A 15220-nucleotide genomic window follows, 5' to 3' on the forward strand; every position below is an offset into this window, starting at 1 on the left:
ATAATTATTATATTTTCTATATTATTCAAGATCTCATTGCATTAAACTGTGTATGCAGATCTTTCCGATTAATTTGTAACTTTAGGAATATATACTGTCTAGTATACTGATCCTTATTCTAAGAATATAGTCTGAATACTTGTACAATGATAAAATGACTTTCCAAGGAGGCATTTCAATATTGAAAAATACTTTAAAGCTAAATAAAAGCATTTATTGTCACAATTAACAAACATAACAATCATACAGTCCATATATAAACTGACACACAGAAAATGCACTTTAAAACAGTCCTTACAGCTAGCCTCACAGAGTATCAATAAATATAAATAAAGCTCTTTCCTCAATTGCTCAAGGGATAAACAGCTGAATTTTGATAACATAATCGGATATTTTCCAAATCTACTAATATAGTCTGAAGTGACAGCGACTATATAATGTAAATTATGTAAACAAAATTTTCTAGGACCTATTCGCATGTAGCGCCACCTATACGCGCACCTGTTTAATCAGGGGAATTAACTGACCGATATCGCCCATAGGAAGACTTTTATTACAATATTCTGACGAGTTGTTTCTCCTATCATAACAATTTCTATATCCAAGGAAACACGTGTAAATGTAGCAATGTATGATTCATATGATCACATACTAATCTTTGAACAATGAGTGATTTCATGAAGTTGAATATAGTACTTCCTTAGTTTTCTGATGTCCTGAAACAGTCCTTTTTTCTGAAGTAAAAAGGTTTGACGAGTTGGGTATACGCATAAGCAACACACACTCACCTATATTTCTTAGAAGACTATTTTAAACTATTCTAAAACTGCATAAAACAGGCAACATGTTTCACTACGTGATTTTAAATTCTGAACAGCAAATGCATATTTACTTATAAAGTCCATAAATGCCTACGCAAAATCAGTTTGACCTTTGTTTTATAATGTTAATAACCATAGCCATCAATTTTTGTATAATCTGTATCCGAATCGTAAAAGTTACTTGTTGGTGGATAGCTGTCGATTTCATAATTCTTTCTGTTTCGGGGAGACAACTCTAAATGATTTCTTCCAATGACGTCGACCGACTTTGTTCCATCACCAAATGGTCCGCCATTTTGCACTATAGTCATGTATTGTTTAGTAGGTGGATCTGAGACTAACACATCACATTCATTCTCGTCTTCAAAGGGTTTGTATTTATATACCGTTTTCATACAAATGAGTAATGGTGCATATGCTACGTTTGTTAGAAATATTAAAACATTCATCCATGTGAAACCTATACTGTCTACAAGTTGACCAGCCACAATTGGGCCGAACGCATAAGCAAAGGAATATGATATATCGGCAATTGCATAAACACTTCCATACACAGATACATAACGTACGTCCACCAAATATCCTAGTACCGGCAGAAGTGCTGTGTCTACACAAGCTATTCCAAAACATAGCGTGGCCAATGGGAACAACACTACAAAGTATGCTTTAGCACATGGAATTATTAAGCAGGATGTTCCCTCTAAAGCTAACCCAAGAGCTGCAACAAGCCACTGGTGTTTTGGAAATAGCTTGGCCAGTTTAACTGTGAGATATACACCCAGTATGTGAGGAATGAAAGCTGGAAGCCATACAAATCCAACTTCCCATTCATCAGCACCCATCGTTTTGCCCATCCACATTGCAATGGTTGGTTCCAGAAAAGCAAGTGAAACATTTGACATTGCGAGTGCTCCTGCGGCGACTAAAATATATGGATCCATTAAAAGGCGCCATATTGGAGTCCCTTTTGGTCGATCCTCGGGCGGAATTAAAGATCTTTGTTTGCGAACGGGCTTCATTACAAATAGCACCAATAAACCATCAACTACGCATAAGAGAGCTAACAACAAAAACGGAACGACTTTCCCACAGAATTCATACAGGATACCGCCAAATGGTGGAGCAAATAGACATCCAAATGATATAAATGCAAGTGCAATTCCAAGGGCTTTATTTCGTTCACCTTCTTCTTGAAATCTGTCAGCAATCATAGCAAGTCCTGCTGTATCGGCAAAAGCTGATCCAAGTCCTTGTAAACTTCGCGCAAAAAACAAAACGCCATAAGTCTTGCCAAATGCAAACACTGTTGTTGACATAAACATGATTGACAAACCAATCATCATGGGCAGATCATATCCAACTCTGTCGATAAAAGCGCCAGTAAAAGGATTTACAAGCAGCTGGAGAATAGCTTTTGACGCAAACAAAACACCAATAGATAATTGACCTTCGTTCCCGTAATTAACTGGAGGAGCTGGTACGTCTATTAGGAAAATCTTCTTCCATGTTTTATTCCAGTGACGATGCTGTGGCGGCGCGGGGGTAGATCCAGTATAATTCAGCGGATACATCGTCGTATTAAAGTATGTCAAGTTATACGCTGTCCAGTTTATTTCTTGTTGCTTGGTAACTTCTTGACCTTGTCTTAGATTCATAAGATATTCCGGAATGATCGGTACAATCACCATATATAGCATGTTGTCAAGTAACAATGCTATACAAACAATAACTAACACCAGCCTTCTCTGGTGGATCGGGTCATTTATTTTATTTGAAAACCATTCGGCAACTCTATCTCGAATTTCAACCAACTTGTAATTCATCTTTATTTATGTTTCGTTCCAGTACCTTCTTCAAATTGACGAATATACACTAATTCGATGAAAACCAAAATAGCTTACTAAATCTCCAGAAGGATATCAAGTATTATTTTAGAACAGTCTTCAGCGACTTTTAAGGCTACAGTTTGTCAAAGACTGTTAAAAAGACTGTTATCCAGATAACGTAAGAACTGTATTTGATGCAATAACCTATCATAAGTTTTTACTGTGTATTGTACGTTTAATGGTTGACGAAATCCTCCCTAAGTGACTGTAACACCGTTCTTTTCTAGTACTTCCGGTATCATTTCCATACGATCTTCAGCCCGCGTGTCTTCTCCAACCTTAAACAACGAAGAAAGTTCTAATTAGTAAGACTAAATTATTTCATAACCAAGAAAGTTCAAAGCAATTAATTATTAATGAGCTTTTAGGCTTTCTTTCTAAACCAAATGTTTCTAATTGAACACAGTAAACAAAAACTGAGTAAATAGTTTTGAATTTGATCTGTTAATTTCCAATTATTTTGTTGAACTTTCTTCGTTGTTAGTATCAATTAACATGATTATATTTTGTAATGAAACTATCAATGCAAATATTGACAAAGTTCTGATGAAAGAGGAAACGGGTTATTGGAATGATCTTGAAATGTTTGCTTGGTAGCAATGTTCAATGGCACTTCTACAAGAAGAAAATACATCAATAAACGTCCCATCGTTTTATATTCAGAAAAGACCTGTTTAAAGTAATAACCAGAATATTATTTTCATTGCAAAACAGTAGGCTATGATATAAAAGCGTTAATGAACAGAAATCAATTTAGTGTGGAAACATGAGAAAAACTCCCCATGACAACGGTGATGCAATTATAGACACAGCTAGAACAACTGAAATTCATCCAGCCGCAGCCTGTATGGATAAAGCTATATCACATCGTTTTATAAAACGACAATAAAAGACACATTGAGAAAATCAACTTGATGTGGCTATTTTGGTATTATTGTGATTTATTAGTTACATTACATTTTATGAACGAATATCATAGCGAACTTATTTTTGTTTGTAATTATTCTGATTTATGTCGATTCATCGGTTTTGTATGCATAAAACTCTTGTTCTGAACAAAATTCCATCTTTTCTTGCTCTCGTATTTAAATTAATATATTTTGATATTGATATAATTGGAAGCATTTAACCAAGTCGGCAAAACTCAGCAAACTAAGCCTGATTAATACTGTTCATGAGAGGTTTATAAAAGGCACAACAAGCATCACACCATTTGCAATGGCTACATACTTTTATTCATTTATTTTAGCTCGAGTCTTTGAAGATAAATGAAGGTAACTGCACTCGCCCCGGAATCGGTATCTATGCTGGTTAAAGCTTTTTATGAAGTCATATATATATTATTCATTACTTAAGAGATGCAAATGAAACTTGCTGTAGTTGCTCATAGTGACAACATCCATTAGTATGACAAGTTGTGCAACTCTCAACTACAAAATGTCGAGAATTATTTCCCTTCTTAACTTAGATTGAATAATGTCCAGTATCTTCTTTACTTAAGATATATATTCAATTTATCAATTTTAAACAGATGTACTTTCTCATAGTGACAATAAACTGATAAGACTTCGAGTATTAGCTAGGATAGTAGACCGTACTGTCATGAGAAAACTCCATTGTCTGTTTTCTTTCAATGAAAGATATACTATGTGCACTTCATTAAAATATTTTATCTCTAGATATGAACTTTAAATGCAGAAAATACTCATTAAATGCATTTTACGCGACTAAATTAAAAGAAAATAGCTGTGTAGTGATAACACAAACGTATACCTTGACAAATACACACTAAAACATTTTTCTTTTTTTTTTTCTACACAGGTACAATGAAGGTATTATAGATACATTTGGGCAAATGTAACTTTTAAAGTTGAAGTGTTTAGAGTATACGTTTCATCAAACGACATTTAGCTGCCTTTATTACATCTACATAGGTATTTGGGAACACGAAAATTAAAATCATTTCAGAAAATATTCTCTCGGGGCAAATACGACCTACGTAATTGCATTGATTAATATGTTACAGTAAATGAAAGTTTTCAAACAACGGAAATGTTTTGCCTACCACTGCATAACTTGGCATCATCTCATTCGAGTAAATAAAAAATAAAATTCCTAAAACTTAAACATATGCAGGCCAACACATTTTACACTTGTAGGAAAACTTTGGCCTAGTATATGCCAATATTATCAATGCAAAAATGTTTTATACAGATAATGAAAGAGTTTGCTCTGTAAACATGTTGTCTTTGCTTTTTCTGTTTGACAGATATTTATGGCTGATTTCTAGAGCTGACAAATTAGAACATTTATCGGTGTTTGATCACATTGTTATTTGTAGTATGTAAATATAATTATTTGTTAATCTTTGCGATTTCCTGGGAACGTAGCAGGTGTTTCATCATAAAAACTCAGGGTCAATTGAAATGATTACTTAGCCAGTTACTCCTCCAATTACGATCTCGTGATTACGATTATGAAATATTTGAGTAATGCAATTCATTGAATGGTAAACACTTGAAAGCGCAGTCTATACATGTAAAAATATTCAAAATGACCTAAGCAAGTCAAAAATTCAAGCCAAAAAAAAGCAAGTAGTGAAACAGCTTATTAATTAATCAGAATACGATGGTGTTCACTCCGGAATTTATACCATTCTTCATATCACGGACACTTCCTCTTGATCGTTTACCTTCGTATCTTATAAGTGAGAATCGCTTTTTTTCTGTTAAAGGTTTCTACTTTAATTTCTTGAAAAATATTTCATACATCGAAACATTATTCCATATACTTTGTTTTATGCTCAGTCCATACTATCCAAAAAATATTGTAATATACCAACATTGTATTGAAACAAACAAGATGGCCGCGCACTTCAGTTCAGTTAATGTAGCAACTTAACCTTTAGTTTGCTGGTGGCAAGTGATTCTGCCTTTGCGACCAGAGCAGACCAAGGTCGTGCAGGCTGATAATGGTCTGCTATGTTCGCTATTCAGTCATTAAATTTTCAGTGAACAACCCTTCGAATAATAAATGGTATTTCCCAAAATTGAATGATGCACCAGTCTATTTTAGAAATTTAGCAGGCTTAACCGCATCCATTATACTGTGACGAACTTTGTATTTTGAATGATATACAACTATTTAACGGCAACGTCATTACACGAAAAACCAGAGACTGCCTAAGAATCTATTTGCCTTGCTTTTGTGGTTAGGCGCATGACTATCTAATTGAGAAAATTGTAGCCATATTTGTATTTGACACATACTGTCTCAGTGTCTCTTTTTACAGAACTAAGTTATATAATATTTCACCTCATACGTCGTAAATCACCCAGCTAAACTGCACGTTGTCTTCAAATGATTTATTCTAATGTCAGAATTCTAGAATTAATTCCTTGATTGCACCAAACACCGCTGATAAATATCTGGCGGCTGGGACTAAAGTATAGGCTTTTACGTCGTTATCGTCTCGCTTTAATTGGTAGTTCCGAGATAATTCCAGGGAAAAGAACATCCGAGATGGGATAAATACCTTCACTATTTGAAGATTTATAATTTAATGAAAGAAATCGATACAAAGTGTTCCTAAATTACGCTTTTTTTTCGGAATGTATAGCAATCAAGACAAGATGTTCTGATTTAGAACGTTTGTCTCAAAGAAGTACGTTGGATTTCAAATATATTTTATATTAAAAGCATGTAACATTTTACATAAAACTTACTGTAAGTATTGTTTTATGCCTAAATAATAGCTATACATTTGATACTGAGATGGAACACGCTTAAGGATATTGAACATGATTTGATTTTAGCACAGTTTGATCGTTTCCGAATTTTCCGCTGCATTGCGTGCAAGAGCTACGATTTCATCTTAAAACTGAGGAAACAATGGCTAAAAACATGCTAGTAGTAAAAGCATAGGCAATAATTGGATATTTCTCATTTCATGGGAAAAGGTTCTAAAACATCTTGAAGAAATATTCTGACTTTTAGAATCAGTGAGAATCCTAATGACATTGGATAAGCGATACGAGGGTGATATAAGATTGACTAAATGACATTTTGCTAAGCAAGTTCAGCTTTATCTTGTTTAAATTGTTTATTTATTCACTATCTTCACTGAAGTAAGCCATTGTTTAGGTATTAATATGCAACGCTATACAACCTAAATATAAAAAAAAATACTTGCGTTACATTATGATGACGTTAAAGCATGAGGACTTAAATAATTCATCAGCAATCATATTTTTGCGTTGGCGCCTTTCCCTCTCTCTGTTTACTTTTCCAATGTATGGTGATTTTCCCAATCTATGATAACTTTTACTATCTATGATATCTTTCAATCTGTGGTGATTCTGCTACATTTTGTATTCGTAAAATAAGATTTGATATACAGCAGTTGAGAAATAATGTATATGTAAATGATATTCATTCTCGGTAACGAAGGGCGTTGCAATAAGTACCTATTTATAAGCAGTCAATGGAATTGAATTAATGTTATTATCCCTTGGGATATAAGGCTGTTAGAGCAGAACAGATAATACTTGTATCTGTAGGAAGATGGATTGATAATGAAACCTTGTTATGAAGTATTTACATGATAATATATGTAATACATCACCTCTGTCACAGTAATGCTTAACCTAACAATGTTTTCATGTTAACGTCTTTTGACAACTACAATGACTGTGAAATCGAGCAGATGGAGATAGCTGTAAGTTCAAATATTACTTTCATCTAATCTTGAGCAGTAGTTCTTATTTAGGTTTCAATTAATTCAAATATTAAGTTGATTTAGTATTTTTTACAAGTTCGTGTTAACTTGTAACATGTGTTAACAAATTATTATGGTATATCTTCTTTATAAAAAAAGTATTGAAAACTAACTAATCAGATTAATAAATATTCAAACACTTTTAAGATTTTCTTTTATAAAAAAATAAGGACTTTACCGTATTTTGTCTTGTCGATTAAAACACGTTTCGCAAAATGACCTACTTTTGGCTATTCCGGTTTACTCCCTCGAACTTAAAACCGCATTTTATTCCAGATTAGTACCCCTTCCTGGTGTAGTTCGAACGTGTTAGAATGGAAATAGATTTTAGTTTTGCGTGCTTTGTTGGCAAATAAATCATGTTTTTTTTTTTCGTTCAAATGCATCGTAATTAAACACTCCTGATGTGATCTGTGTGGTTACTACGCATCTGAACGCAAAACCGTGTTTTATTTGCCAACAAAGCACGCAAAACTAAAATCTATTCCAAATTAAAGCTGCTATATGCATTACAGCTTATACAAAATATATATATAACTTAAACAGTACATGTATTGTTTAAACAAAACATACATACAGTTTGTACACTTATATGTGACGAAAAAAACACATATGGCTTATACAAAATATATACATAAAGCTTATAAAAACATAAATACATCTATACGAAACATACGTAGTTTATACGAAAGATATATACAGTTAATACAAAACATACATACAGCTTATGCAATATTTTTTTTAAAAGATCCTTTGGAAGCATAGAACAACGCAAAAGAAGTCTGTCTAAGAGAGGTAATGTATCACAGTAAAATAAATGTACTCCATGATCCGAAAGACAGGGACATACATGTAACAACACTGAGTCCGAGTATGGCCAGACATACAGTTTATACGAAATATAATACATGTAACAACACTGAATCTCAGTATGGCCAGACATACAGTTTATACGAAATATAATACATGTAACAACACTGAGTCTGAGTATGGCCAGACATACAGTTTATACGAAATATAATACATGTAACAACACTGAATCTGAGTATGGCCAGACATACAGTTTATACGAAATATAATACATGTAACAACCCCGAGTTTGAGTATGGACATACATACAGTTTATACGAAATATAATACAAGTAACAATCCCGAGTCTGAGTATGGACATACATACAGTTTATACGAAATATAATACATTTTGTTATATAACGGATGGTTACTTTGTTACTGCTTTTTAGTGTAACTTATTTGACCAAAGTGTCTCACTATGGTAATATATTTCTTATTCGCCTTTCTTGAATATGTTCCATTGCTACGTTTAATGATTCAAATTTTAAAAATTTCATCATGAGTAAATTCGTAAATTATTATCACAAACTAATGCATGGACAATATGGCTATTGAATATGTCCTCTGTGTCATATAACATTATTCCATCATTTAAGACATCTTTGATAGCTTCAAATTCGTAATAAGTAAGCTAAATTATCACACCACTGTACAAACAAACTAAAACTTAACTGATAGAACAATCGCTGCGAATGCCGCTTATGAATATTATTCTTTTATTTAAATCTGTAATAAAATAGCGCCATATTAAGAGAGCGTTTTTTATTTGGACTCTTAGTCGTTAAACCTTCATAAAATATTAATTAGTCAGCCCTAAAGAAATCCAGGAACGAGCCTGAAATACAATTAGATAAAAACAAGAGGACCATGATGGTCCTGAATCGCTCACCTGTCCCCACATGACCCAGTTTTAAACCGAGTATGATGTCGTTTTTTTCTATTATTTGACACTGTGACCTAGTTTTTGAGCTCATGTGACCCAGTGTTGAATCTGATCTAGATATCATCAAGATAAAAATTCTAACCAATTTTCATGAAGATCCACTGAAAAATATGGCCTCTAGAGAGGTCACAAGATTTTTTATTATTTGACCTACTGACCTAGTTATTGAAGGCACGTGACCCAGTTTCGAAAATGACCTAGATATCATCAAGGTGAACATTCTGACCAATTTTCATGAAGATCCATTCAAAAGTATGGCCTCTAGAGAGGTCACAAGGTTTTTCTATTTTTAGACCTACTGACCTAGTTTTTGACCGCAGTTGACCCAGTTTCAAAACTGACCTAGATATCATCAAGATGAACATTCAGACCAATTTTCATATAGTTCCCATGAAAAATATGGCCTCTAGAGAGGTCACATGGCTTTTTTGTTATTTGACCTACTGACCTAGTTATTAAAAACATGTGACCAAGTTTCGAACAAGACTTAGATATCATCAAGGTGAACACTCTGACTTATTTTCATGAAGATCCATTGAAAAGTATGGCCTCTAGAGAGGTCACAAGGTTTTTCTATTTTTAGACCTACTGACCTAGTTTTTGACCGCAGTTAAACCAGTTTCGAACTTGACCTAGATATCATCAAGATAAAAATTCTGACCAATTTTCATACAGATCCCATGAAAAATATGGCCTCTAGAGAGGTCACAAGGTTTTTTTGTTATCTGACCTACTGACCTAGTTATTAATGGCATGTGACCCAGTTTCGAACTTGACCTAGATATCATCAAGGTGAACATTCTGACCAATTTTCATGAAGATCCATTCACAAGTATGGCCTCTACAGAGGTCACAAGGTTTTTCTATTTTTAGACCTACTGACCTAGTTTTTCATCGCAGTTGACCCAGTTTTGAACTTGACCTAGATATCATCAAGACAAACATTCTGACCAACTTTCATAAAGATCCCATGAAAAATGTGACCTCTAGAGTGGTCACAAGCAAAAGTTTACGCACGCACGGACGCACGCACGGACGCACGGACGCACGGACGACGGACGACGGACGCTGCGTGATCACAAAAGCTCACATTGTCACTTTGTGACATGTGAGCTAAAAACAAGTCTTAAACAGAAATCCAGCAAGAAATGCGAAGGCAACAAAGATATAAATAATCTTATAATGCACTGTATTTACACTTCAGTAGATGTAATAGGAGATGGAAAGTGTAGAATTATCCGGAGACATGCCTGTACATACGAGAACTGTAACTGACCAAGCATTATTGTCTGAACACAAAGACTCCAAACTAACACACCGAACAATGATCAAACACGATCAAACAGCAAGATGTAATTAATCACACTGTGTTAACAATTTCGTTAGCGATGTACTTAAAAGCACCCCCAAAAGACACCAGTGCTCACAATAATATTCTCTTCACCATAAATAGTTGTTCTATAAAGTGGACTAGCATGCCGTTGGGATATACGGCCTAATTACCATGTTTGGTGTGTGCATCTTCATTAGATTGTCAATATATCGCGTATTACGTATACATTGCATATTTTAATTTCCTCACTTATTAAATCTGAAACATTTATACTCAGACTATGTTTCGTGTCAATATAATTTGAGAAACCAAAAATTAACAAGTTTTAAGTTACTCCTGCTACTCGAATACCTAAAGTGCATAACGGAAACATAATTGCAAGCTTTATGTTTCCAACAACAAGGTTCATCGCATTCATAATGCTTCGTTTCAACATCTCAGTAAGTCGAACCAGAACTTATTCTAAAATCAAAACTTATCTCTTCTTATCTTTTATCTTCGTTCTTAAATTAACTTTCCTAGATGTGCTACGTACTCTAAAAATCTAAGGTATCATATCATAATTATTGCCATCAATGACTGACACTTGTAAATATTCGAAAATCTTCCAGAAAAAAAACTGTGTTTTGCTTACCAGACTTCTTTATTCCAAAAGTACAAATTTTCAGGTATTGTACAGTCACACGTTTGTCAATCGTATAAAACGATGTTTTAATTACTGTCGGCGAGTTGGGTTGGCCTGTACAGTGTGGTAATGATATTTATGGAAATATTCAAATATACTGTTGTTTTTTTTCTAATTTATTATTTCGGAGCATGATTTGTTTTGTTTAACTAGGCCATCCTGACCATGCAATTAATACCAATATTGCAATTCATACTCATTAAAAGCGAAACAATTTCGAATTGTCCTTGGACAAGATGTAAATTTTTACATCACAAACCCTACCAGGCCGATTCAATAACGGCTGATGCTTTATGCTGCCTCTTGAATACTTTTATATTTTAATTTTACGACAGTCACTGTATATATTTGCAATACTAAACGATAGTAATGATTCTTTGATACATATTTTTGCCATCAAATACAGCTTTTTTTTCAAAATTAATTGCAGTCCTCCGGGGTTGTGTAAATATACAAATAATCCATTTTAATTCAGAGCGTGGTAATTGCATTGTGTTCAAATACCCCTTTAAATAAATGATCTAAATATATGTTTCATATTTGTTTGCGTTAAATATCAGTGGGCTCCTATTATTGTTGTAATTGTAAAGTTATTTTCATTTTATATCAAACGCGTTTCATGAATATTTAATACATTGTTTAATTTCTTTTTCAATTAAGAAACCTACGCCCACAAAAAGTTCCACGATTCATGTCTTTCAAAAATTGAAAACTGAATTTTAAAGAGAAACATTGCTAAAAACCCGTCAACTTCAACTTGAATGAAAGAAAATAAAAAACAGAAGCGTGAGTGACCATTTCTGTCCGGAAATAGATCCATGCGATAGCAAGATTCCATTTCCTGTTTCGATTGTTACAATTTAAGACAAAAGATAAAACAGAAAGATGGCTTGCTCAATGTAAATGTCTGGATATTGCACAGGTCAACAGTCACCGAATGTATAAAAGAGCCTACAAGAACTCGGCCTGGGAAGTTGTTGGTAATTTTACTTTGTCCATAAGACATATACAATGTATCTACATTAAACACAGCTCTTTAAAACTATGAACGTTGATCGAGTTATCAATTTTCCGAAAGAAAACGAAAGTTAAAAATTGTCGGATAACAGGAACTTCCACAGTAATGCTTGTATTGAAAGTTGACAGACAAAAAAACCCCTTAAAAACAATGACAAAGATTGGAAAAAGTAATATTGACTGTGTCTGCTCATGACACGCCATTTATTCCCCGTCCCATAAAAACGGTTTCACTATGGCATCAGCTGTGTTATATAAGACATATTAGAATCGAAATAATATATAGCAGGACTGATTTTTAATGTATTTAAATACTCCAAATCGTTTAAACGCCGCTGAGAATAATTTCTCTATGTCGAGTTTAAATACATTAAAACATGGATCCGTTAGATAGTTTTTCTCAAATAGACTGACTGTTAGCTATTGAATAATGTTGACGCTGTTTAAAACCTTTTGTTTTTTTCTTTCTAGTTACATGTCTCTTCACGTTGTGCTAGCTTCAGGCAAATTCTGGTATTGAATTTAATAGACACAATAATTATACATGGTATCAATTTTTATCATACTCTCAAAGTGGTATCAGGTCTTAAAATTGCCATCCTAACTATTTCGTTTTATTCAATATATTGTATTGCTTGATTGCTTTCTATTAAAATTACAATTTTCATTAAAGAGCGTTGATTGTAAATGATAATTGCGGGAAAAGCGCGAGTTAAATTTTTTCATCTTTTAATTTTATATTGCTGCTTTTTTGCGGCTACTTGTGTTCAAATTTGTAGGTTTTTTTCTCGGCATTTTTTGCTAATGATTAGTAATTTCATTGGTGTGAGCTCCACATACAACCCATTTACATACTTAAGAGTATATAAACGGCATTGGACGATAGTTACTTATAATAGTGATAAAATGCAGTTTCTATGACAGAAATTCTTTCAAAGCATCAATGGGGGTTTTCAAATTGACTTGCCGTGTACTGAAACCATCGGCTTTGTAAATTTTATGCGTGTCGCAGGATATAATAAAATATCTTCGATATAGTTAAAATACTTTTGTTTTCATCTGTCTAAAAATGCCGCCACTAAAACATGTCACTGGATATTTGTCGTTCTAACGGTATTAAATTGTTCTTTCTGTCCAAGTTTTATTATGGCATGTGTCCCGTGAAATAACCTGTGCTTTATTATAGGTGTAAAAACATTTTCAGATCAGAAACTGTCGATGCATGATTTGAAAACTAAAACCTGTGCCAAAATATTGTTTACGTTTTGCTTGCAGCAAATATACCGTACCGGAAAATATAATGTGATTTATAAGAAACTGTACGTTAAAGCAACGGTATTTGATTACGAGCATTGTCGGGACAATTAACTTGATATGTCCATATATCAGTCCCTTAAGACAAGTAACCTAGCAGCAATCTTCGTCGTGGCGTACATGGTCGTTTGATAAATTCACAAATATTCCATCGGGACAAACAAAGTAATTTCTATTTGGCTGTTATATTACAGGGTTATTCTATAAGCGACTTTATTACTTTAAGAACTTTTTAATCAGTTTTATAATCGTATAACAATCGCCACACTAAACTGTTCTAATTTTACTTTAAAAATATGAAGAGAATTATTTTTGTCTAAATATTTTACTTCGGCAATTTGTGGCACCGACTAATAGCCTAAACCTTATACCACATAGAAGCAAAGAACATCCATGCTTTAAATTCTGGATATCCCGCTATGATAACTACAAAACAAAACATTTGTCAGAGCAAAGATTGCAAAATAAATCTGTAATATATACAGTGAAGACGGACACAATAACTGAAAATTGAACCTATGTCTCCTTTTTCCTCCAAATGATAGAAACATAACGTGAATTTTATTCATTGCGAATACTGACTACGAATTTTGCCGATTATTTACATCTAAGTGCATAAGAAAAGCTGGATGATCGTTTCACAGCCTTCCTTGCATTCTTTAATAAAATTTGACGAGTTTAATATTGTATATAAACTGTATAAACGTCATCCTATCTATTTTGAATTAAATAGCTGCGCAAAGTCTTCTATTTTTTCCATTGCTTAACCTTAAGAAGACACTTTTGTTTGTCCTTCATGTCAGGAATACATCATTTTGATATTATATATTTTCTTTAAACTAAATTGTAGTCCTGATGGAGTTTATTTTATGACCGAAACCGCTTGACTGATTGAAACTAATTTTCCCGTTGCGTTCGTGCTGTCCCTCTTTCGTTATTAATTTAGTGTTTTATTTTTTTTTGTTCGCACCTCAGTTATATGATGTGGCGGTTTTATAACGTAGTCAGAACAGCAAAATCTAAAATAATCTGTGATAAAAAAAAAATTAGAATAATAATATAATGGCTTATTTCTATTATCCACTCAAATATTAATAAAAACATTTGTACGAAAAATAAACCTAAATATAAATGCTAAACCAAAGGCACTTACTTTTAATACTATTCCATAATTTCTTTGCAAACAATTCCGCTGAAAAAGATTCCGGAAGCCGCCCGTCCTGTAGAAATATCTGATACCATTTCAAATGAACATCTTATTAAGACATGGTCACGTGGCAATATTTATTATGAAATAAAGTAGATCGATTCGTCCCGCCTTAGAAAAGTCTGCGCACCCACCTTGCCACTCTAAAGGGCATGGAAACATACAAATATAGCGAAAAGCCTGTATATGGAAGTCAATAAAACCCGACTGAATTGGCTTCTTTGTTAGTAGCTGCTATGAAAGCATAATTCTATATAAAACAAAATTTACCAATTAATCGGTGTAGAAATTTGTTTTCTCTTGAATTAAGAAACCAATGTATTTTCAGGCTTAACGATAACCGATATCAATTCGATAGCGCAAGTTTTAATGTTTGCATTTTGTG

The 15220-nt window shown here is 33.4% G+C and overlaps 2 protein-coding genes across 2 annotated transcripts in view; both read right to left on the minus strand.

The window, feature by feature from the left end:
- Positions 1-14993, minus strand: part of LOC123564475 (choline O-acetyltransferase-like) — a 79463-nt gene extending 64470 nt beyond the window's left edge. Inside the window, exon 1 of the mRNA XM_053537103.1 lies at positions 14782-14993. The gene's annotated coding sequence lies outside the window, so the exon portion shown is untranslated. The remainder of the gene's footprint in view (positions 1-14781) is intronic.
- LOC128545867 (probable vesicular acetylcholine transporter-B) lies at positions 947-2644 on the minus strand. Its single transcript, XM_053527016.1, has one exon. It carries the CDS (start codon positions 2642-2644, stop codon positions 947-949), a length of 1698 nt encoding a protein of 565 aa, XP_053382991.1.
- Positions 14994-15220: the final 227 nt, after the last annotated feature.

This window comes from Mercenaria mercenaria, chromosome 2 (genome assembly GCF_021730395.1).
Source record: "Mercenaria mercenaria strain notata chromosome 2, MADL_Memer_1, whole genome shotgun sequence".
Taxonomy (NCBI): domain Eukaryota; kingdom Metazoa; phylum Mollusca; class Bivalvia; order Venerida; family Veneridae; genus Mercenaria; species Mercenaria mercenaria.

Bases quoted from the DNA above. Each gene is read 5' to 3' on its own strand.
- LOC128545867 (XM_053527016.1), bottom strand. From the start codon at position 2,644: ATGAATTACAAGTTGGTTGAAATTCGAGATAGAGTTGCCGAATGGTTT.